General features: G+C 53.8%; 8 protein-coding genes across 8 annotated transcripts; 6 read left to right on the top strand and 2 right to left on the bottom strand.

The window, feature by feature from the left end:
- Positions 1-498: 498 nt before the first annotated feature.
- On the top strand, positions 499-1,373 carry BDZ83DRAFT_576080 (centromere protein H (CENP-H)-domain-containing protein; the record flags this gene model as incomplete). The annotated part of the gene is made up of 3 exons (XM_060504889.1): positions 499-664; positions 732-897; positions 998-1,373. The coding sequence occupies 3 exons, from the start codon at positions 499-501 to the stop codon at positions 1,371-1,373; spliced, it is 708 nt and encodes a 235-aa protein (XP_060365771.1).
- A 135-nt stretch (positions 1,374-1,508) lies between these two features.
- BDZ83DRAFT_288829 (uncharacterized protein) lies at positions 1,509-2,144 on the top strand. The gene has a single exon (XM_060502175.1). The coding sequence runs from the start codon at positions 1,606-1,608 to the stop codon at positions 2,083-2,085; it is 480 nt and encodes a 159-aa protein (XP_060365770.1). The 5' UTR covers positions 1,509-1,605; the 3' UTR covers positions 2,086-2,144.
- A 2,322-nt stretch (positions 2,145-4,466) lies between these two features.
- On the top strand, positions 4,467-6,900 carry BDZ83DRAFT_730230 (uncharacterized protein). The gene is made up of 5 exons (XM_060512837.1): positions 4,467-4,893; positions 5,043-5,170; positions 5,887-6,061; positions 6,387-6,483; positions 6,529-6,900. Exons 1-5 carry the CDS (start codon positions 4,739-4,741, stop codon positions 6,577-6,579), a joined length of 606 nt encoding a protein of 201 aa, XP_060365769.1. The 5' UTR covers positions 4,467-4,738; the 3' UTR covers positions 6,580-6,900.
- Positions 6,901-8,047: 1,147 nt separating this feature from the next.
- BDZ83DRAFT_751548 (high mobility group box domain-containing protein) lies at positions 8,048-8,623 on the top strand (the record flags this gene model as incomplete). The annotated part of the gene is made up of 3 exons (XM_060514064.1): positions 8,048-8,108; positions 8,310-8,527; positions 8,594-8,623. The coding sequence occupies 3 exons, from the start codon at positions 8,048-8,050 to the stop codon at positions 8,621-8,623; spliced, it is 309 nt and encodes a 102-aa protein (XP_060365768.1).
- A 2,937-nt stretch (positions 8,624-11,560) lies between these two features.
- On the top strand, positions 11,561-14,013 carry BDZ83DRAFT_288483 (uncharacterized protein). The gene is made up of 8 exons (XM_060502174.1): positions 11,561-12,179; positions 12,234-12,310; positions 12,365-12,435; positions 12,491-12,636; positions 12,692-12,918; positions 12,972-13,083; positions 13,148-13,275; positions 13,366-14,013. The coding sequence occupies exons 1-8, from the start codon at positions 11,746-11,748 to the stop codon at positions 13,620-13,622; spliced, it is 1,452 nt and encodes a 483-aa protein (XP_060365767.1). The 5' UTR covers positions 11,561-11,745; the 3' UTR covers positions 13,623-14,013.
- A 210-nt stretch (positions 14,014-14,223) lies between these two features.
- BDZ83DRAFT_619006 (phosphoglucomutase/phosphomannomutase) lies at positions 14,224-16,637 on the bottom strand. Its single transcript, XM_060508098.1, has 5 exons — positions 16,363-16,637; positions 16,114-16,211; positions 15,839-16,042; positions 14,763-15,776; positions 14,224-14,696 (listed from the first exon to the last, which is right to left on the bottom strand). Exons 1-5 carry the CDS (start codon positions 16,413-16,415, stop codon positions 14,404-14,406), a joined length of 1,662 nt encoding a protein of 553 aa, XP_060365766.1. The 5' UTR covers positions 16,416-16,637; the 3' UTR covers positions 14,224-14,403.
- Positions 16,638-17,060: 423 nt separating this feature from the next.
- Positions 17,061-18,410, bottom strand: BDZ83DRAFT_619005 (exonuclease). The gene is made up of 2 exons (XM_060508097.1): positions 17,923-18,410; positions 17,061-17,863 (listed from the first exon to the last, which is right to left on the bottom strand). The coding sequence occupies exons 1-2, from the start codon at positions 18,010-18,012 to the stop codon at positions 17,264-17,266; spliced, it is 690 nt and encodes a 229-aa protein (XP_060365765.1). The 5' UTR covers positions 18,013-18,410; the 3' UTR covers positions 17,061-17,263.
- A 439-nt stretch (positions 18,411-18,849) lies between these two features.
- BDZ83DRAFT_576033 (oxidoreductase family protein) lies at positions 18,850-20,460 on the top strand (the record flags this gene model as incomplete). Its single annotated transcript, XM_060504882.1, has 1 exon — positions 18,850-20,460. One exon carries the CDS (start codon positions 18,850-18,852, stop codon positions 20,458-20,460), a length of 1,611 nt encoding a protein of 536 aa, XP_060365764.1.
- Between the last annotated feature and the right edge of the window lie 1,606 nt (positions 20,461-22,066).

Here is a 22,066-nt window from a genome sequence, read left to right as displayed (position 1 = left end):
TCGGAGGGAAAGAGAGAAGTATGCCCGAACGTCGGTTGTTGCAAAAGCGCAAAGGCGGTTCGTTCGCCAGGTTCCAAGACGTGACCGCTGAGGCGCCCTCCGGAGCTCGTGCAGGCTGCAAACCCACTAAAAACCTTTGGGAAGCATAGCGTGACGCCGCCTCGTGATGTCTTGAGTCATTTGATTGGACAGTCACAGGGCACCAGCCACTGATAAGGTAACGGCTCCAGAATGGGGCTGACACCCAGGAGATGGAAGGCACGCCGCGCCGCACCCGCCACAACCTTCCTACCAAGTAAGTTCCTGCCTTGCCCCACCGTCCATCCGGATCCGAAACTAAAGGCCGCCGGGTTTCCGTGAGTTCGGGGGTTTTGAGTGCGATTGTGAGAGAGAGTCGCGCGTCGCGTCCGGAAGGCGGGGCGGTGACATTTCGGCCACCGGATTCATCCTATACAAACTCGAATTTCTGCTATCTGATGGTAGAAGCCATTTTCGACCATGGATGAGCCACCAAATCGAAGCCTTTCGACAGCAAACAAAGCTGACGAAGTGCCTCCCCTTTTATTCTCCAAGGACGAACAGCGCGTCCTGGCTCTTTACGATGAGCTTCGCGACCTCGAGATCAAGGTCGCCCTGGTGAAGGCGCAACAGAGCCATGTCTCAGGTACAAACTTCCCATATCAAGGCGATCAACAATGTCAATGTCCGCGTTGCTAATTTGTAGGAAATAGACTCGGCAATACCAAACACGGAAGAAAACCTGAGAAAAGCCCAGCAGGACGCGTCAACGGCGCGTGCAGGATGGCTTCTGCGGAACAATATCACGGACAGCGTCATGACTGCCAACCCCATTCTCAAAGCCGTTCATGGGAGCACGCAGTCAACGCCCATCGAAACGTACGTCCATCGTTTATTCAATGCTCACAAAACTCACATGATTTTTATCCATGATGGAAACTACCTCTGAACTTGGTATCTGAGTGCTGACATGAACCAGTGATCTCCTCCCACACATTCGCTCCCGCGACAACGTCTCCGTCGCCCTCGCCAACAAATCAAAAGACATCCGTAGCCTCATCAATCAGTTGACCGAGGTAGAAGCCGAGAGCCTTCTTGTCGGCCGGCAGAACGTGGAGCTCACAGCCGAGATCCTCAGACTCACCGAGGACGCGGAAAAGCGAAGAGCGGGCGAGACCGACGACCCCGCCGTGCAGGCGGAGATAGCCAGGCTTGAAGCCGATATGAAGGCGAGCAGACAGCGGTGGAAAGTCATGAAAGGCACCGCAAGCGCTGTGATCGTTGGCAGTGGCGTGGACTGGTCCAGAGATGAAGCGCTGCGGGAAGTAGTACTGGACCCCGAAGATGACGAGTAATGAAAGCTTGCTAGTCCTTGGAGACCAAAAGCCCACATTGCCCACGATGCGCACACGATGCGCAAAGGGAAGGGCGGACAAAGGCGCCTCAACGCCGTGAGAAGCTGCCCGCAGACGCCTAAAATACAGGCTCATAGACCATCTTATCATGACCATGTTATATCAGGAATCAGGGCTCTGAGATGGTGCCGATCACAACGGCGTATTGCCACCGGTTTGAGGGGCTCGTCAAATGGAGTGGACCGAAATCCAAGCCCTCAGTACCGAAACGTTCGCTTCAACCCCCCCTACGCAAACAGTATGCAGCTACGGACCCTCAGAGGCTCGGTCAAGTCGTGACCACGGTCTAGGCTGGCGGGCCTTACGGATGGCATTACCAGACCACGGTGCTCGCCCTGCCCTGCGCACGATCGATTTACTGCTGCTCATAAAAGTGTATCCGTACGGCACGGCATCAGCACCTGAGGACCTGAGGGCACTTTTGGTTTCCAAGCTCACCTTCGGCCCCTGCCGCCTCCACACGATCCTCACCACTCACGAAGGCTCACGAAACTGGACAGGGCTTAGCGGCAACTCGGACGCTATGACCACGGCGATGTCGAATCACGTGGGTGAGCTTGGCTCCGAGATCTGCTCCTGTGGCCAATGCTTGAGCTCGATCAGCTGCTCTGTGACTGTCTATGTAGCTGTATCGCTAGAAAGTATGAGATAGCAAAGATTGACAATTGTTTGATGAAACGCGTTTCAATATCTTGGAGAGGAGCCGATGCGCGTCACGGGTCCTAGTCAAGTAGTTGTAGTGAGCTCATTCTCCTCTTTTATGGTGACTTTCACGCGCAAAGTGTCAAGACTCGAGAGGTCCCAGACGGCGCGAACAGCTTAAGCATCGAGAGGAACAACGCGTTTCGCGTTTCCATTTCATACCCCTGTGACCATGGAAGAAACATGCCTTTTTGGATTAGATAATCAACGTCACTCGAGGTCTGTCTAGAAGAGGGAAGAAGGAGGGAAAATGGGACTGAAAGTTGGGGGGAGCTTTGCACTCCCCGTCAGTCGAGCTCTGTGTCTGTTGCGACAGATCAGCCAGGAGGCCCAGGAGGAGTGGAGCATGGGCTCGCGTTGAACTACACAGTCTACACTACACTTCAGTCTCCGACTCTCCATGTACCTCTCGGGTGCAGGTCCTAGGCGTGAGCAGCAAGAGTGTTTGGCTTGGGAGGGGGTGTGTGTGTGGTGTGTGGGAGAGAGTGATTGTGTGAAAGTGGGAGAGTCTTCAGTCAGGGAGGGCCAAATTTTGCCGGGGGACCATCAGGTACAGCACAGTATCAGCAAAGCAAAGGCAACCAGACCAGCGAAATTGCCTGGCTCCGTGTATCCGCTGCAAGTCGTCGGTACTTTGCGCACTTTGTTCGCCAGCCCGTTACCACCGCCTTCCCAGTGCCAGCCCAGCCAAACAGGGAACAAGCGGGCAAAAGCAAAATGGCTGGGCCCGGCGGCCCTGACTGGAATGGTGAAATGGTGCGGCAACGCCCTCCTACTGGAGTTCTGGGCAGACACGGCTCATTTGGCCCAAGGGCACAACGCGCTGCTGGCTTGCCAATTTGCAGAGGAGACCTGCATTGGGCGTCTTGGGTGCGCTTTGGGTGCATTGGAGCGGGGGGCCGTCTCGATTGTCGTTGCAGGCATTACCCAGTCTTATGCCTCGAGGTACACGAGACGCCCGCACACTTTGTGCGCATGACGAAGTATTCCACCCTTCTTTGACGCCGGGAACGTTGCACCGCCTGGCTGCTGCCCGCTTCGTGGTGTGTCGGTGTTAGAAGACGTAGAACAGTGACGAGACAGACACGCCGCTCGCCATCGGTCTTCGGTCGCCTTGTAATCCTCAAGCTCCGCAAATAGTAACGCGGCTCTATCTCCGCTATCTCATGTGGTGAAGCTCATGGTAAATATGATGTTCAAGCAAACCATCTGTGGTGGTCTGTAGACTCGCATTGAGCATAGGCTCTGGTGGACATAGCTGATCGCAAAATAGTGCCTACACAGTAAGCTCTTCGTAGATCACCTAGTGGCGGAGGGTAGCTTGGAACAGTACTGAGCAACCAAGCAACCTACAATGGCCAAAGATTGTTAGTAAGCCGACCAGTTTCCACATCCGCTGCAGAAGCAGGCTGCTCTCTGGGTGTCCAACAATAGACACTACGGAGACGGATGGAGGATGTAGGAATCGACGGCAGAGGGGAGGCTGGGGAGGCCCAAAGTGTACCGTGAGCTGCGTGTGAGGAGTGATTGGGCGCATTCGCCCAAGCTGATTCCGGAGTCGGTGGACCGCGTTTGGGGTACCTTGGGTCAAGTAGCGGTACAAGACAATCTCGTATGACGGTACATGGGGCGAATGCATGAATCAAGTACCCAGATTCCGTTTCGGCCAGCCTGAATGCCATCCCCATCAGTCAGTCATCATGGCTTCCGGTCGTTCCAATGTCACATCTCCCTGAGCAACAGCGTGAGGTGCTGCTGCTTCGCATCACGCCTCGTCACCCGATGCTGAGTCTACGCCTCTGTGCACGGCAGCCGACGGTGTGCCCCTGACTGCCAGGAGATGGCAGCGTGGCTCAGTTTCTTGGATGAGAACGATTTCTAATTATACGGTGAGTGGATGCTTCGATAGCGAGTGGTCTAGAGGCGCCCCAGTCACTTGCTGTAAGCTCCCCTCGGGCTCAAGAGCTCTCCAAGTCGCGTCGAAGCTGGTGAGTGGCTTCGCGCCGGAACTCTGCCAAATGGTGTTGCAATCTGTGCCGCATATGAAAGCCACCATTGGGTCTGCCGTATGTATCTTGTCTAGCCGCGTGGACCAGCAACCCAGGGCGAGCCGGACACGGAGCGTTTGTCGAGAACTCTGAGCCGACGGTACCTGTAGACTTTGGTGCGTTTTGGAGGCGATGTCCTTGGGTGTTGATAGGACAAGCCACCTTGAAGAGGGGGAATGCCGCAAAGTGTGTCGAGTGGTGTTTTAGTGTGGATGAAATTGCGCAGCGACGTCCAGGAAGCACAATCACTTACACAGTGTGTGAGCGTGTAAGTCAGCTTGTCCCCCATTCTCCAAACATTGAATCCTCCACCACACCACAGGTGCTCCATCGATTTCCCAATATCCATAATCCAGCCGGCCGAGCTTTGTTGTCTTGGTAAACAGCCGAAAGTTGCAAAGGCTTGTCACCGGAAGACGCTAAGGAGACAACGTCGAGAACATGAGGTCACTAACACCCACAGCCCCAGCAAAGTGCAAGTGATGGGCATATTAGTGTGTCCGAAGTATAGCTTGTCTGCCAAGGCGAAGGTTTACTTTGATGGCGTAGGAAGTGATGTCGTCTCATAGACCTAATTCAGGTCGTGCAGACCTCGAATTCCACAGAGGGTTGGCGAGAAGAAGCTTTGACTGCTGTGAACACGATCGACCATCAGCCATGCTGTATCGAGCAGATGCAACTGCCAAATGGAAGAGCCGCCAAGGTGTAAGGTATCTCACTGCCTTAAGTTGAAAATGTCGAGGCAACGTTAGCTACTGAACTTCCGTCTTCCCCGTACGGCGTGGTCGGTCTTCAATGTCTGACCGATGTACCTACGGCATGTCTAGCGAACGGGCCCTTGCCATTTTACAGGCGGTAGGGAGTATCGGAAGTATCTTAGCGCTCATGAAGATGACGAAGAATTGCCTGGTCCAGACCAAGTGCAGTCGGACGGAGCAGGTGTGCCATGTGCCACTGCACGTCTCTGCCATCTGGAAGTACGAATAGGTACACAAGGTCGTCTCCCTTAGGCTGTCAATGCCTAGTGGTATCGCATCACTGTTGTATGAAGGATGGTATAAGTAGCAGGGTATGCTAGGCTAATGGTGCATGCGCGGAACCATCCTCAAATGGATGGGTGATGACTGGTGTTGAAGAAAGAGGTCGTGGATCCAAATCATAGTTGTTGATGGCATGGTGCTGTAAGTGGGTGGTGACATGGAATTCGTAAGAAGCTGAAGCTTGACGAGCCAATATTCGGCCTCTCACTGCTTGGAATATCAGCAGTCAGAAGTGGAGGGAGAGGGATTGGATTGAGAATGGGCATGGCGACTTGGGCGAGAGTCTTGGACTAGAGAGAAGTCGGTTGATGGACGAGAGATGGTCCGTGTGGACAGTGACAGGAGGAAGGGAAGGTGGGGTAAGGTAAGGTAGACGGAAAGGAAAGCACGAGATGCTTCAAAAGGAAGAGTGAAAGAGGGAGGGAGGCAGGAGCAGGCGCAGGAGCAGGCACAAGACTCAACCGCAACTCACCTCAGACATTGGCGAAAAAGCCGGCACGTAGCCGTAGGTAGGTAGGTAGCAAGCGGAGAAAGAAGGCGCGACGGCTGTCAAGTACACGGTGCGAAAACATGATATAAAACCCAGGTACAAAGCGGATGTACAGTACTTCGGTGCGGAGTTTTGCGTGCGCTTTGTACCTGTACAGTACCACACAATAATAGCAGCGGCACACCAAGAGCAAGGACTCTCCGAGGATGGAGTGATTGAGATGGGTGGAAAGCGAGCGACAAGCTGGGCCAGATCCGACGGGTTGAGACGAGGGATGGAAGGCAAAATAAGAGCACCGCAGGATGGGCCCGATCCTGCTTCTTTTCCCTGCTTCCGTTACCTGGCCAGGTACGGTTTTGGCCACGGCTACGACCACCTGGACGGATACGCGATACCTTACACCTGAAGCTAAGGCCATTGGCGCCTGCCTTGCAAGTTGCAGCTGGTCCGCTGGATAGGTAACATGTCGCTCCTTCCTTCTCCATCGCATTGCCGGCACGTTCGCAACTTCTGATCGCGCATTGTCCACACCTGACTTGGTTTGGACTGGTTCCGCAGTTTGATTTATTGCCATGGAATTGAATGAACAGTTGAATAGGTTGCGTGCGGACGCACTTGCATACTCAGGTGAAGTATCCGTAAGGTAGGGAGGTATCTTTCCGTACTGATCAAGGTACTGGGGTACTTTCGAGCATGTATCCGTTGCTGGCCGCTTCAAGGTGTGTGTAGTCGTTGTCCCTGGCAGATGCGACGAGCAGGAAGGGGGTAAGGTAGGCAGAAGGTGTGAAAGGAACGTGAGGTACTTTGCACGGTAGTCTCTGGTGCAAGGTACCTTCACCTTGTGGGTGGGCGCGGACTGTAACTAGGAGGGACTTGGACTTCCGCGTAGGAGGGGGGGAGGATGATGGGAGGAGAAGGATGGGGAAAGAAGGGTCAAGCTGGACTCTGGAGCAAAAGGCAAGAGAAGGGAAGGGTGCGCACGTCGACTGTCAGGGAGGGAAGGCGCGCCCACACCCTTTCCCTTCCCATTGCGCCTTCCCCCTCTCTTGCCTCTCTCCTCTTTTTTGCCCTTCGCCAGGTGGGCGGGTGCTCGGTATACCCAGTGCCAGGCCAATGCCGCCAGTTACCACCCAGTGACAAGTGTTGCCAACCTATGCCAGTGCGCAGACCTTTTTTTTTTTTTTTTTTTGGCCCGCCGTCTGGTTTTGGTACGGATACCTGCCCAGCCTACCCAGACACCCATCCCCTCTTAGCCATTCAGCGCGCAGCAGCAAGCCCAGGCACAGGCGAGGAAGCGACGGGAGGGAAAGGCCAAAGTGACAAGCGTCCGCACCTGCGCAGGCAAGAAAAAAGGTGACTTGGAGTGATCCAAGGGGAAAGAGGAGGAGTGCCCATCCACGGTGACCCCCCTTCCCTCCTCACTTCTCCCAGTCTCCCACTCAGTCTCGCACACGGTACGAAGTACCACCCCCAGTCCACTCGCCCAGTCGCCAGTCGTAGTCAGTCCTGGCCCCGTCCCAGACTTCCCAGCAAAAACAAGTGCACCCAGGCGCGTTGCTCCCGCACAATCACTCCCCCCATAGTAAAAAGGCTGCTTGGCCCTCCCCCCATACAATTTCCTCCCTCTTCTTCTCCCATACAAATCTCCCACCCAAATCCTCCTCTCTTACAATCCGCACTCTCACAATACCACACTTTACTGCCTTCGCGCACTCAACCCCGTGAGTACCTGCTGCCCATATCCCATTGCCTACTTGCACCATCAACCACCGCAACATACACGCGCAACATCATCCTTTTCTATTTTCACCGTCGTCACAATTTCGATCACTCTGCCTCGATTTGCAACTCAGAAATCGCTTTTTTACAAGTCGATATCGTGGGTGCGATCCGTGGTTGAGCTTCGAACTTTGGCGTGCACCTCTTCGTCTCTTACACGCTTGTCCATCAACCAGCTTCGCCCAGAGAGCTTTCCAGCTAACAAGAGCTTGACGCGTCCAGATCACCACATCAACACCTCTTTTCCCACTTCTCAAAAACCTCCTCAGGTATGCTTCACGATCCCTCTTGGACGACTCTGAGCTTCAAATCGCAATTACTTCGCGTTGCGGAGCGCAATTGCATTTGCGACTCAATCACCTACATATCCCGGCTCCCGCTGTACAGCGGTCCTCTTGCACCATGGCTTTCCCCCATGTCGGCGCTGCGGCTTTGCCGTCACGTCGTCGTGTCGCGCCGACTTCACACATTTTCAAGTCTCCGTTCTTCGTCGCGCCATCACATTCATCTTGACATTGAAGCAATTGGACTAACACCATATTCCAGATACTCAAAATGCCTAAGGCCGCAACCAAGCGAGGTGCCGCTAAGGACACCAAGAAGCGCGCGAAGAAGGGTACGTTGCCAACCCGATTCTCACTTGTCACGAGACGTTGTGAATTTCGGGCAAGGTCGAACTTCAGAGGTTGAACCTGGGGAGTCTCTCCATAAGATTCCACCGGGCCACGACTGAAATGACTTTCGACTTGCCTGCTTTGCACTGCGTCTATCTAGACTAGTTACCTCGCCATCGACAGGTAGTTAACATGTTGTCCAGACCCCAACGCCCCCAAGCGTGGCCTTTCCGCCTACATGTTCTTCGCCAACGAGCAGCGCGAGAACGTCCGTGAGGAGAACCCTGGTATCTCCTTCGGACAGGTCGGCAAGATCCTCGGTGAGCGCTGGAAGGCCCTCAACGAGAAGCAGCGCGGTCCCTACGAGGCTAAGGCTGCCACCGACAAGAAGCGCTACGAGGATGAGAAGCAGGCATACAACGTAAGACACCCCCAACCCCCACTCCATCTGGCCGTGTTGTGCTGAAGCTAATTAGTCCCTGTAAAGGCCGAACAAGAGGAGGATGAGTCCTCTTGATTGCTGTATTTCTGCTGCTTCTCAGTCCGAACTGGTGGCGTGGAGTTACTTTTTGCGCACATCTTTCGGACTTTCCTTGTAACTTTGGGCTCGGCGGTGTATGATGGTATTGAAATGGGTTGCTTTTCTCGTTATTCAGGATCGGCAGGAAGGCGGATATGAGGCAGGCGAAGCTCTCACGCCGCCCCGCGCGTCAATAGCAGAGCTGGTCATGCCGCCGGTCGCGGAATGAAACTGTCCTCGATTGGGACACAATGACATTTGACGGCTCACACATTGACAAACATACATAACTACCTACTTGTCCCATGGCGATGTGAGTGAATGTTACAGTGAAGGTGTGTACGGACGGAAGAGGCGCCAATCAAAGTCCTGCTGTTTCTGCCCTTGCTTCCAAGGGTCCTTCCCCAGGTCCAGGGATCTGGGTTGATGGAGCTTGTTTTTGTCCAGCCACGCAAGGGTCTCTACCACTGCGACCCCATCGTGTCATGGTATTTGGTAAGGCATAGCGACTACATCGCCATGTTCCGCTAATGCAGATTGTCTGAAGCCGGTTGGGGATCATTCAGATGCGACAGCCAAAGTATGACCAGCTTGAGTGGTCCGTGGTCTTGGAGACCTTTCCCTTCCGAACGGAAGCCGCTTCCTCGATTGCGATTGGAGGTGAGGTGACCGGTGAACCTCGGGGAATTCGGTCAGTCGGTGAAGACAGGCTACGGCAGAACATCGGATTTCATCGCTTGAATAAGTGGGAATGTTTCCATTTCATTCCGTCCGCCGTGTGATAGGTGCTCTGGCAGGACGGAAGTGAGGGGAGATACGTATCTCGTGCTAAGGACGTAAGCTGTCTGCCTCCAATCACAGACTCCAGTGACAGAAGGATCTCTCAGTCTCAGCACCTCCTCATACCTTACCCTTCAGGGTCGCTGGTTCCCTCCCGATGATCAGACACGGCATGCAGGTGAAGGCCTGGGGAGTTGATGTTGGATGCCTGAGCAGGATGAAACAAGGCTGCCTCTCTCTCCCGCCAGAATGCGTTCAATGTGTCAGTGTAGAAAAATTCATAAAAGGAGCCCATGGCCACCTCGGGCGCCGGCCCTTGTGATCTTCGAATGCCAACCAGCACCTCATTGTCGGAGATGACCTCTTCACTCATCCACCACATCCTGCTAGCCTTACCTGCGGCACTGCTACCCACCGTCTAGATGTACGTTGGCGCCAACGTAGAAGTCTTCGCCGTTCCAGAAACCAAGGACAGCTACCTTAGCCTCTTCATCATGGGCCACAGTTAAGGACGGGCGACTATGTTATTGAACACCATGGATCCCTGGCCTTCGTAGCCAGATTAGTTCATCGAACACCAACATCAAGTATGGGCATTCCGCATATCGGCCCAGTGATCTTTCGTCGCATGAGATGAACCGACGAATGTCCTGCAGCTGCTCGTCCCAGGATCTCTCCTGGGCTTGGTCCATCTTATCTCGTCCATCAGACGCAATTACCTCACGCATTACCTGGAGCCTTCATAGCCTGCCTACATTGTGCACAAACGAAGCGATCACGTCCATACTTAGCCGCCATCTCACGCATCGCAGATGTATGTGCCGAGGATTATCTTAGCTAGGCATGGCCCGCCGTTGCGGGAGGTCTACTCGGATCTCTTGATGCATCACATCACTTCGCATGTTCTACACAGCTGACACCTGTCAGTTCTATTTCCTCAGTACGCCTCTTTGTGCGTTTCGTTCGGTGCCATCATCACTCAGCCTAGTGTCTGTCTATCGACGGTATCCCGTTGAGCGCTCGAGACAACCTGCTCTTAGAAGCAGTCAGCTCGAGCATTTCGAAAAATTGCCAATTCCCCAGATGACCTAGGTGCATCGCGCGCTCGATCACTTACCTCGACTGTGTACTTTGTACACTTGCGTTACCGAAATGGTCACCTAGTCGTCGCACTTCGTATCCCGATACCAATGTTCTCTTACGTTCCCCGGGGTCTATGGTGGAAAGGCTTGTGAGGAGAGTTCGTCTGCATTACTTATGCAAGTGCTCACAACCTGGACCTCCACCCCACCGGCTCCGGGCCGGCCTCATTCGTCCGTTGATCCAAGTCGAGCGTTCCTAATGCATGCAGAGGGAAGCATACATGCCCATGGGGCCATCCCCAGCTGTCGTGGCATGCTCTGGCTAGTCGGTGGCCGGATCAATATGTGTTGAGCCCACACTCCATTCTCTGACAGCAATCTGACCTACATACGCTCCTCTTTGCCGTTACGCCCCGGGCCCTCCTTGCGATTTCTTGGGTAGCGGTTGCTAGAACCGACCAAATTGCATCGTTTGGCCTGGATGTGTTGACACAAGGATCGTTCTCTCGACTTGGTGGTTCGAGGGTCGAGACGACCAATGCCTCATTGTTTTTTGACACACCTTAGGCCTTGCTTGAGACAGACGACCAAGGCAAGACTTGGCCTATCTCTCACGAAGACAAGAAAACAACATAGCCAACATCTAACGAATTGTGCACGCTCTCGTACCCCTCAAGTCGTAGCTGATCAGTGCACGAAGACAACGAAATTCAGACACGTCAGAAGCAAGCACCTGGTGTTTGGGCGTGTGCTGCCAACACAGCGAGAGCGACCTGGATTGTTGGGTTTGAAGTCAGGCGGGGTGGTGGCGTGTGTTTCCGGGCTGGCCGTTGAAATCGAGACCTGCAGCTCCGAATCGCTGTTGCAGCCGCTTCCCGTCCAGTAAGTGGCTGCGAGTGTAGCGACCACGTTACCACTGCATATCTGAGATTACCACGCTGAGCCCATGAAGCAAACCATCTCTTCGTCCCTTTTCTCTTATCAGCACAATTGACTGTGGTCGATCTTGGTCGATATATCGTCAAAAGCCGTATGAGGCATTCGCAACGGTGTCAACCTTCTTCCAACTTGGTCACCACAGTTCAACCAAACTCCTGCAGGGGCAACGATTGCACGACGAGAGTCTCTAGGATAGAAGAGGTGAGGGCGCCGCGGGAACCCGACGACTCTAACGGTTAGGTCTGGTTCGTTGGACGATGAGATCCTGAGACGCAGACGTTGCTAGTTCGGCTCGGTCCGTCAGTGTAGGTAGGCAAAATGGAGCAAGGCATTCAGAGAATCGACTACCGCCTCCTTCAAGGCTGCTGCCTCGAAGCTGAGCGCGCCGACATCATATCGGTGAGCCTAGAAGGGCTCCGCATGGCTCTTCCTGAGGCATACGGAGGCACCATCACCAGTCTTGTTGACGAGATACGGAGGTCTGCAAGGAAGCTGAGAGACTTGGCGGATCTATCGCAGATGCATTTCACCAGGGTCCCAATTTTGCTCAACTACCTCGACGTCATTCTTCCATGTTATTGCAAGACACTTCGCGACATCACCGAGTTTTACGAAGATCGGACCGTGAGTAAGGACATGCGATGGCGAAGGATGTACCACAAGATGACACAGGAGGCCGGTGGCCTGCCACTACCTCAGCGTTTCATGCTCTACAACTGCTTTTTAGAGTCCCTCCGACACCTTCTCATGAGGCGCGCTAGCATCTCTCCTTCGATCTTGGAGATGACGCACTAACAGTCACACAGGTCGACACTCTTTGACCTCAATGGCTTAGAGACGCTTCGGACTAGGATAATCAAGTTGAGAGAAGCAAGAGGACTCCGTATGTTCATCCAGAGGCAAAGCAGCAGCAGACTGACTGACACATACTATGAAGCCACGCCAACAACTCAAGTCGGGCCTGTCCTTCGACCGGAGATTATGCTCAGACCAACACCTCAGGATCCGGTACGTGCTGTTGCCATTGGAAAGGCCGCTTGGCTGATGAGCCCTCCTTCCCAAGACATTACACTGGGCAGAGCAGATCTTCTCACTCCCGCTCACCTCCCGAACGGCTTTGAAGCACATCAGGCCATCGACAGCTTATGGTCCTTTCCAGACGTGGGGACAACTGAATATTCCCAAACAGGTCAAGATGCTGTTCAGAAGGTACATGTGCTCGTTACTTATGACTAGGCAAAGTCTTGCTAACGCCAGAACCAAGACCATTCGACGAGGATCGCCTTGCGTTGATGACCTACCTAAATCATGTTAACCAGACCCCCTACTTTCTCCTCAGGACATATCACCTGGGGGGCCAGTGGTTCTCACTACTTGGTGCCCACGAACTCTGCATAAGGCGGGAAGGCAGCGCCTTGCTACTGGACCGATACAGTCATTCTCAAATGGGCCTCAAACTATGGGCATCTCTCTACTTCAAAACCTGGGAGGGTTTGTAAATCCTCGTTCGAATTGTCGTTGAACTTTCCACTGACATCTCCCAGAATTGGTCCTATTCCACTGCACGTTCGTCTCTCTCAAGGCTCGGATTATCTTGACGAGCAGAATGAGCCCAAGGGAGTTCAAGCTCGGAAGTGAATCCCGACTCTTCCAAGCGTGCGTGATCCACCCAGTATTGCACCTCCGGCCATGCCACCATAGCTAACACCTCTGGCCACAGCCAAATCCTCGATGACGGCTTCAAACATTCACTTATTGTCTACCGCGACCTTGTCACCCAAGGCCTTCGTCTTCAAGCTTCAGTGTGGGATGGCGAACTCAAGAATTGTCCAGTTTGGACTGCTTTCGGTATGATCCTCCTACTTCATCTTCCATCCTCGCCCTTGCCCCCGTCCCTTTTCTTTCGGGCTTGAGACTAACAAGACACGATAATCTTAGTCACCCACCAATCCGCCTCTCCGACCTGGCTCGTACGCAAATCAGACCACCGCATCTGGCTCAAAGACGTCCAGCTTTACGTCTTTTGCCAACAGTATCATCAGCAGAATCAGAGGAAAGGCTCCTCGGCCGGCGCCTTTGAGATCGACTTTGTCTCCGAGATGGGCGCGACGCGGTTCATTGAGGAAATACAGTCGCAGGTGGATCCCTCCGAGGCATCCACAGACACCATGGAAGCTATCGAGGACGCCAGATAACTTTCAAACGGTGACGAGCTTCTTCAAGGCAAGGGTGTATATATATACCCACTCCGACTCCGGACCAATATGGGGCACCTCCTTCACCGACACCTTCCACCCCCAGGAGGTTACCATCCGCCGTTTTGCGGGCAGATGCCCCGACAAATTTGCGGGACTCGAAGAGTAGGTGAGTAGACATCCACCTACTCTCAGTCCGGCATGTTACTCGCCCAGCCTCTGTCTCCTCCACGTTTCCCAACGAAGAACTACTCTAATGAGCTCTGACACGCGCAACTCTGATACTTTCGACGAATTTCTACGGCCGTCTGCTTTTTTTCCCTTTCAGCTTGGACAATTCCAAACGTAGCTTCAACATACCGCAAGGGATAAGCGAGCGAATGTTTTGTATCTCGGAGGAAATACCCCGGAAGGTTGCTCTGAGGGGTACTTAATTGCCCAGATTGGTCATGCGTTCCATACGTTTCCTCCATTCTCTTTTTCCTTTTTTTACGACTTGACGACCTTGATGATCAAGATTGATGATTACGCACGCGCAAAATTCCCATATTGGAAAGACCCTACAGAAGAGGAAGGGAGGGCGCCGTCAAGCAAAGGACTATTGTGTGATTAGGTCAATTGATTCAATCTATGCAAATCGTGTACCATCGTGATATCGTCCACAGCAAACCTGGTGCTGGCCTTTCTTCTACTTCTCTATACTGAAGCGTTACTTTTTTGATAAACTCCCACCTTATCCCTCCCCTTTGTCCAAGTGCAACCCAATCATGCAATAATGCACCTAGGTCTTGACATCGGGCTCGTCACGGCCAATGAACTCCTTGAACTTGAGTAGCTCGGTGGCCATCTGGATTTCAGGCTTGAGGAAGTCCTGGGCATCCAGGTCGTACGTCTTGGGATCAGAGCTGTGCTGCTCGAGGTACAGGCGGATAGTGGCGCCGGAAGAGCCAGTGCCGGAGAGACGGACAATGATGCGGCTGCCAGAGGAGAAGGTGGCGTACAAGCCCTGGTTGGAGGAGACAGAGCCGTCGAGATCGGTGTAGGAGAAGTTGCCAGCGCCGGTGACGGTGCGGTCTATCAAAGTTAGTTTCGTTTCATTCTCAAGGGTTCTTCCCACAGGTGTTTTATCAGTGAACTCACCTCCAACCTTGCTGCCGATGAAGTTGGAGTCGGCGACGAGATCCTTGAGGACACCAACAACCTTGTTGGCACCCTCGCTGTCGACATCCTCGTAGTCGTAACGGGTGAAGAAGGTACGACCGTACTCGGTCCAGAAGTCCTGCTGGATCTTCTTGATGGAGGGAGTGACGCCAGGGTTCTGCTCACCGATACCGGCAATGATGTTCAACCAGGCGACGACAGCCCAGAGACCATCCTTCTCACGGATGTGGTTGCTGCCGGTACCGAAAGACTCCTCACCGCAAATGGAGAGCTTGTCAGCATCGAAGAGGGCGCAGAAGAACTTCCAGCCGGTGGGGACCTCGTAGCAGTTCAGGCCCTGCTTCTTGGCAACCAGGTCAACGGCGCCGGAGGTGGGCATGGAGCGAGCCAGGCCGTAAACACCCTGCTTCTTGAAGTAGGGGATGAGGTTGGCGTGGTGGGCAATGATGGCCAAGGAGTCGCCAGGGGAGACGAAGGCGTTAGCGCCGTAGATCATGTTACGGTCACCATCACCGTCGGAGGCAGCACCGAAGGGAATGTTGTTCTTGTCAACGACCTCGACGAGGGAGTGGGCGTAGGTCAGGTTGGGGTCGGGGTGACCGCCGTTAAAGTCGGGGCTGGGAACGCAGTTCTGGGTGGCGCCCTTGAGGCCGAGCTCCTTCTCGAAGATGGCGGTTCCGTAAGGACCAGTGACACCATGGAGGCCGTCAAAGAGGACCTTGAAGTCGGGGTTGGACTGGAAGAACTTCTTGATGAGGTCGAAATCGAAGATGTCCTTGAGCATCTCGATGTAGTCGACAGTGCTGTCAACAACCTCGACCTCGAGAGAGCCGTAGGTCTTGGTGCCGATGGTGGAGATGTCGACATCGGGGATGTTGGCGATCTTGTAGGAGGTGAGGGTCTTGGAGGCCTCGTAGATCTTGTTGGTGACGGATTCGGGGGCGGGGCCACCGTTGGCAAGGTTGTACTTGATACCGAAGTCGTTCTTGGGACCTGAATTGGGTTCATCGTTTAGCTGGCGAATATGATTTTCAGGGTATGGGTAGAGATCTTACCGCCGGGGTTGTGGCTGGCAGTCAGGAGGATACCACCAGTGGCCTTGCGCTTGCGGATGACATGGCTGGCAGCGGGAGTGGACAGAATGCCGTCCTGGCCGATGAGCAGCTTCTTGACACCGTAGGCAGCACCAATCTTGGCAATCAATTGGACAACCTCGGGGTTCCAGAAACGACCATCACCACCGATGACGAGGAAAGAACCTAGAGAGGCGGTCTGTCAGTTTCCTGGGAGGGTTACCAAGGACGAAAGCTGAGATGGATTTTCCATTTACCCTCGACGCCCTCGGGGATGGACAGGAGAATGCTCGTGACAAAGGCCTCGCTGTAATGAGCCTGCTGGAAGACGGTGACCTTCTTGCGAAGACCAGAACTGTGGAATTGCTAGTCAGTGATGGGGCTGCTGCGTGAGGGTGCATCGCGCAACTAGCAGCTATGGCGGGGTAGCAACAAAAAGTTGGACTCGACATGATTGGGGACGATAACAGCGAGGGGTTTGTTTTGTTAGGGGAGAAATGACGTACGTGCCGGGCTTCTGGTCCTGGAAAGGCTTGAACTCGACAGTCTGGACGTCCATGATGCTGTATAGTTCGAAGAGTGATGATGTTGAGGGGGGGGGAGTTTGTCTAGGTTGTAGAAGAGGAAAAGGAGAATGTTGGGAATGGAGCTGCAAGTATTAGTGTCTCTGTCTGGCATTGCCTGGGCTCTTTCTTCCGTCTCTCATGCGAACCGGCGTTGGCGTAGGTACGGGAGGTGGGACCGGGGAGTGGTGGGCAAGGGGCCCAGAAAGCTTTCAACGGGAACATGGTGCGGTGAGAGACTTAGGTAAGGTATCCGTATCCATAGGCCACTGGAAATAGCTAAGTGGGCAGAATACGACGCATTGGTACACCTCAGTGAATGGGAGATGGCATGCGATAGGCTCAAATTGCACCTTTTTAGTGAATAGCGCCCCTCCAACCTCGTACACATTGGTGAGCCTGGAAGCCTGAAGGTACCTTTCACTCAGCCAGAGCTGTGGCCACCTCATGGTGGGGGTTTGCTTGGCCAGTGATATCATCCTGAGCCTAGACGTGGGCGGGGTCACCGCACAATGAAGGAGGGGCAGCTCTGGCAGAGCCCCTCACTTCCAGGGGCCAAACACAGGGGATCCTCCCGGCGAATCATCGTGAGGTGCTAGTGAGTATCGCTCTTATTCGCACCGTCTTGGAATGCTTGAGTAACCAGGAGTAAGCAGTGCCTTTGATATTTCGCACTGTCTTCAAACGACCCCGCTACTCTTGCGGCCGACTATCGATTCAACTATTTACCTTAATGTAAGGTAGCTAATGCCAGGCAATCTTAGACAGACGAGGCATGGTATCTCACTCATCTCAGTGCCTCATCAGAGAAGGATTGAGCTCGACCTCCTTTGAATATGATAATCTACAGCAAGTTGTCTGCCCAAGCATCGTCCTCATCCCGTTCACTGACCGGCGTGTCCTGCGAGCTGGCCTCCCCTCTCCACGTCCGGCCAAAAATAGCTTCTCTGTAGTACTTGGCCTCAGCAATACTCTCGAGAATGTCCTCCTTGGCCTGGTGAAGTCCCTGCTTAGCTGGGGCACCGTCCACGACATGTGCCGGGCACCAACGTCTCGCCGCCTCCTTGAGCGAGCTGACATCGAGAATGCGATGGTGTAAATGGTCAACCACCTTGCGGTAGGGCGGCTTGTTGAGGAACGATCGGTCCGCGTGTACACTGTTGCCCGCCAGCAGCGCCGTCTTCTTCTGCGGGATGTGCTTCTTGATGTAAGCGAGCAAATCGTCGGCAGCCTGCTCGGGTGTCGTCGTCGACTTGACGACCGCCGCTGTGAGGCCGCTGTCGCCGTGTGTCTTGGTACACCAGTCGTCCATCTGTGCCATGCGTTGCTCCGTCTGGTGCACCACGCAGCCCCAGCCCTCGGGATCAATGACTTGCAGGTTTCCCGTGGTGATGATGCAGAAAATCTCAATGATTTCCTCCTTGTCCGGATCCAGTCCAGTCATCTGGGAATATGTTGGTCAGTCTTGGGTAGGAATGGCATGTCTAAGGTTGTAGTGCATACCTCGCAGTCAACCCAGACCAAGGGGCCGTCAGATGCAGACTGCATCTTCGGGGCAGGAGCTTTGGGTTTGAGAGAGTTGAGAAGATCCATGATTCAGGCGAGAATGACGTTGATATCGATTCGAACTCTTGTCAACTTGAGTTGCACTTCGTCAACAGCAAGATCTTCTTTTTGGCGTGCTAAGCTTGACTGAGCCACAACTTCACCGGGCAGAGCTGGCGTCCAAGGTGGGGTGCAAGCTGCAGCGTCCCGGCTGTGGCTTCCAATTGTTGCATGGAAGGAGGAGCGAGATGCACGGAGTACTATGGGATCCTAGCTGTTCCAGTTGGCGTTCTCAATGCTTCCTTTCTTACCATCACCATGGCCACTACCCAGGCCATTGCCATTGCTGGTAGGAACTCCGCCCCACATGTTCACTATCAATAGACAACTTAATGCGTACATCCAACTGCAATAAAAACTCAAGGGATTCAGGATGCATCAGTAGCATAGTAAGGTTCCTATTGTTACTGCCCACTTCCATTGCCCGGGCAGGGAGGGACGTCTCACCGCCAGAACTGCAGAGGAAGGTGCCCCACATCGGCAGAGGAGGAAATTCAGCCGACAGCCGCTGATAAGATAAAGAAACTGCCAAGAACCAAGGCAAGTACCCCGGACCACCATTCAAATAGACCATCATTCATTGGACCTATCCTTCTACACGTGCCCCACTTTCCATGTTGGAGCCAATACTCCAAGTGACATGAACCTCCTTCTTTCATCTGACTGACCTCTGTTCGTTGATAACATCCCTCATATCCCATTTCCAAGAGACAGGGTGTTTTCCGAGATTCTCAAGGAATACAAATTCGTCAAAAAAGAAAGAGAAATTCAACACAGCGTTGTCCTGTAACCAACAGATCACACTTCAACGATAACGACCTCGACATGTCATCCGTCAAGAAGTCGGGTTCGCCCGTCGCGGTCCCTCAAGATGCAACTCCAGTGCCACCTCAAAAACCTCCCATGTCTGCTTCGCCACCTCGCATTCTCGTCATCGGAGCTGGCTCTCGCGGACAAGCATATGCTCATGCTAACGAGACTTCATGCAACGGTATCGTGGCTGCCGTCGCTGAACCCATAACCTACAAGCGTCAAAGCTTTGGCCGAACATTCGTTTGGGGCTCCAACGCTCCCCAAGAAGGGCAACAGTTTGCCGACTGGACCGAGTTCGTAATATACGAGACACACCGCCGAGAGAGAGAAGCTGCTGGTGAAGATGTACCGCCTGGTGTTGATGCCGCCTTTATCTGTGTTCTTGACGAAATGCATCGCGACGTCCTCGTCGGTCTTGCTCCTCTGGGACTGCACGTCATGTGCGAGAAACCCCTCGCCACGTCTCTTACCGATTGTCTCGACATGTATCAGGCTATGAAGCCTCCTGCTGGTCAGGAGCCCAAGAATGTCTTCTCCATCGGTCATGTACTACGTTACAGCCCACACAATATGCTACTTCGCAAACTCTTGCTCGAAGACCGTGTCATTGGCGATATCCTCAAGATCGTGCACACCGAGCCGGTCGGTTGGTGGCATTTTACCCACTCGTATGTGCGTGGCAACTGGCGGAACGAAAAGACGACGGCACCAAGTCTATTAACAAAAAGCTGCCACGACATCGATCTCCTCCTCTGGCTTCTGAGCGCACCAGTAAAGGCTGGAACAGGCACCCCTCATCTACCATCCACCGTCTCGTCAAGTGGTTCGCTTCACCTCTTCAGGAAAGGTCGCAAGCCTGCTGCCGCCGGAAGTGCAACAAACTGTATGTCATGTCCTCTGGGTGATTCAGGCTGTAAATTCTCGGCCAAGAATATCTATCTCGGCCAGGATCTGAAAGGTCTCGCCTCTGGTAACACCGACTGGCCAGTCAGCATTGTACTGCCGGAGATTGAAGACTTCCCGATATCTGAGCGAAACAAAGTCCTGGCATCAAAGCTTGCTGAAGATTACGATGATTCCACCCCCAAAGACGTCGTCGCATCGCGGAACTGGTTCGGTCGTTGTGTCTTCGACGCGGACAACAATGTCTGTGATGACCAGACTGTCACCATCACCTGGGACGATGCTACGGACGGTAGCCCAAAGTCAACCAAGCAATCCAAATCAGCAACTCTGCACATGGTCGCACAAACGAAAAAGATTTGCGAGAGGTACACCCATATTTATGGTATTGATGGCGAGATTTATGCCGACGCCCGTACAATCACCATAGAGGACTTCAACACGGGTGCCACCCAATCATTCCACCCAACCCTCGAAGACGCCGGTCACGGCGGTGGGGACAAAGGTCTCGCACGTCAATTCATACTGGCGGTGGACAAAGTTAAGAACCACGGCTGGACGCCGGAGAAAGCGCAGAATGAATTCATCGGCTGCTCACTTGAGGAGGTAATTCGCTCCCATGCGATGGTATTCGCAGCAGAGGAAGCGCGGACAGGGAAGAAGGTGGTCGACTGGCAGGAATGGTGGTCACAGAAGGTTGCCAACACGACAAGTGATTAAAGGCAAAGCCAGTTTACCTTCGGCGCGTCAGTCTGCGGTCGGGGAGGCATCGGCGTATTTACATGGCAATCGGAGTCAACTCCGATCCTTGATTGTTGGGTTCATACTGCCTCTTCGTTCTCGGGGACGCAAAGCCGACGGGTTCTCCCCGGTTCTCTTAGCTCGCGAAACCATTTCGATTTCAATTGCCAGCCCCGTGAGCTACGCCTCAGTGCGAGATATGTTACGGTGTAGACGGGGTCGTCTGCCGAGGCAGCCAAGGCAGTCCCTTGTCGTACAGCTCCAAGTCTCCATCGTCACTGCACCAGACATATCTCGTCTGGAATTCAGAGTGGTAGCGTTGAATTTCCACGTTGTCCGATCTGATCTAACCAAAAAACATCGTACTGATCTTTGGAACGACGATCGCCACTGGCCTGCCATTAGCTTGAGCGGTCTTTGAGACGCATCTTGACAGACAACAGCCGTTTACACCGAAACTTCCTCTCACTGATCCTACAGCCTTTGCAAAGTCCGGGTCAACCCGACGGCAGCTCCACGTGTACCTTCTCTAAAGATGAGGAAGTGAAATGAATCTTTCGTACTCTTCCCGGCGGTACAGTCCGCGCTAGACTTTCCTCACGTTGCCGTTCTGTCTATCGACGCTGGTCAACTTCGTCCCACATCTCGGCGACCCACGACAAGCTTCCTGGTAGGAGCTCCTTTTGACTTCGCACAATACGAGAGACCTAGCAAATGTCGCCAGTTAGACTTGGAATAAATGTCAGCAAGCTTGTAGCCGCCTCTCCACAAATGCCTTTTTATTACTCATGGGAAGATTGCTCCCCGGCGGTCAGTTTCCCCGACGGCTTTTGACAGTGCTCGCCATACTTGTGGACCGACGATCTTGCGGTGATCGCGATTCCTTGACTCTCAAGTCCACATCGCGGTCTTCCACAACGAAACTCGTCAAAGTCGACTGCCCGATTACAGCTGCTCTCCCCGACGGTCGATTTCCCCGACAGCGAAGATACACATGCTTGTCCCCTGGCGATCCCTAACCGCCGATTGAGACGTTGGTGCCGCGGCCTATCACTGCCAGACTATTCAAAGTCGACGTTCCGATCTCCTATGATCTCCCCGGCGGTCAACATCCCCGTTCCAACGACAATGATACGTTTGGGACAGTCGGGGAATTCCCGAAAGTTGGTTCATCAAGGTTGAGAACGCTCACCTTGGCCTCCGCCAGGCGGTGCATACGCGCATGCATGCATCCTTTTGTCCTTGCCGGAGTTGATTCCGAGTCCGACATCCCCGCTTGTCGCGGAGCCGTTGCGAAGATTTTTCTGGAACACGGGGCGCCAAAGCGGACACCTCCCCGTCTTTCAGATCAACGTCGGACCGGCGTGCGTGTGACCGCAGGACCCGAAACGCCAGCGTGAGCTGAAGCGCAAGTTGCATGTATTAGAGTACGAGATGCCCGCCAACCTCGGGCTTTGAGCGATTGCGAGGTATGATTTGATGTTTACATGATCAATGATCATTGACCGAGGGAGCCTTCACCTTCGAGGTCTCAGCTCAAAGCCATACACAGTACACTAGTTCGACTTGATGCAGAGAACGCCGC

The sequence above is a fragment of the Colletotrichum acutatum genome (genome assembly GCF_030867785.1).
Source record: "Colletotrichum acutatum strain CBS 112980 chromosome Unknown BDZ83scaffold_39, whole genome shotgun sequence".
In the NCBI taxonomy this organism is placed as follows: Eukaryota; Fungi; Ascomycota; class Sordariomycetes; order Glomerellales; family Glomerellaceae; genus Colletotrichum; species Colletotrichum acutatum.
The sequence above is the reverse complement of the archived record's forward strand: the minus strand, read 5'-3'. Positions and strand labels throughout refer to the sequence as shown.

Excerpts from the sequence above, each read along its gene's own strand:
- BDZ83DRAFT_288829 (XM_060502175.1), top strand. The coding sequence starts at position 1,606 with ATGGAGTGGACCGAAATCCAAGCCCTCAGTACCGAAACGTTCGCTTCA.
- BDZ83DRAFT_730230 (XM_060512837.1), top strand. The coding sequence starts at position 4,739 with ATGTCGTCTCATAGACCTAATTCAGGTCGTGCAGACCTCGAATTCCAC. Across the intron at positions 5,171-5,886 it reads CCATCTGGAAGTACGAATAG|CAGCGGCACACCAAGAGCAA; the intron begins GTACACAAGGTC and ends ACACAATAATAG. Across the intron at positions 6,062-6,386 it reads TGCTTCCGTTACCTGGCCAG|GTACTGGGGTACTTTCGAGC; the intron begins GTACGGTTTTGG and ends GTACTGATCAAG.
- BDZ83DRAFT_288483 (XM_060502174.1), top strand. The coding sequence starts at position 11,746 with ATGGAGCAAGGCATTCAGAGAATCGACTACCGCCTCCTTCAAGGCTGC. Across the intron at positions 12,311-12,364 it reads GAGAGAAGCAAGAGGACTCC|CCACGCCAACAACTCAAGTC; the intron begins GTATGTTCATCC and ends CATACTATGAAG. Across the intron at positions 12,637-12,691 it reads GTCAAGATGCTGTTCAGAAG|ACCATTCGACGAGGATCGCC; the intron begins GTACATGTGCTC and ends GCCAGAACCAAG.
- BDZ83DRAFT_619006 (XM_060508098.1), bottom strand. The coding sequence starts at position 16,415 with ATGGACGTCCAGACTGTCGAGTTCAAGCCTTTCCAGGACCAGAAGCCC. Across the intron at positions 16,212-16,362 it reads CAGGACCAGAAGCCCGGCAC|TTCTGGTCTTCGCAAGAAGG; the intron begins GTACGTCATTTC and ends GCAATTCCACAG. Across the intron at positions 14,697-14,762 it reads CATCGGCAGCAAGGTTGGAG|ACCGCACCGTCACCGGCGCT; the intron begins GTGAGTTCACTG and ends TAACTTTGATAG.
- BDZ83DRAFT_619005 (XM_060508097.1), bottom strand. The coding sequence starts at position 18,012 with ATGGATCTTCTCAACTCTCTCAAACCCAAAGCTCCTGCCCCGAAGATG. Across the intron at positions 17,864-17,922 it reads TGGTCTGGGTTGACTGCGAG|ATGACTGGACTGGATCCGGA; the intron begins GTATGCACTACA and ends ACATATTCCCAG.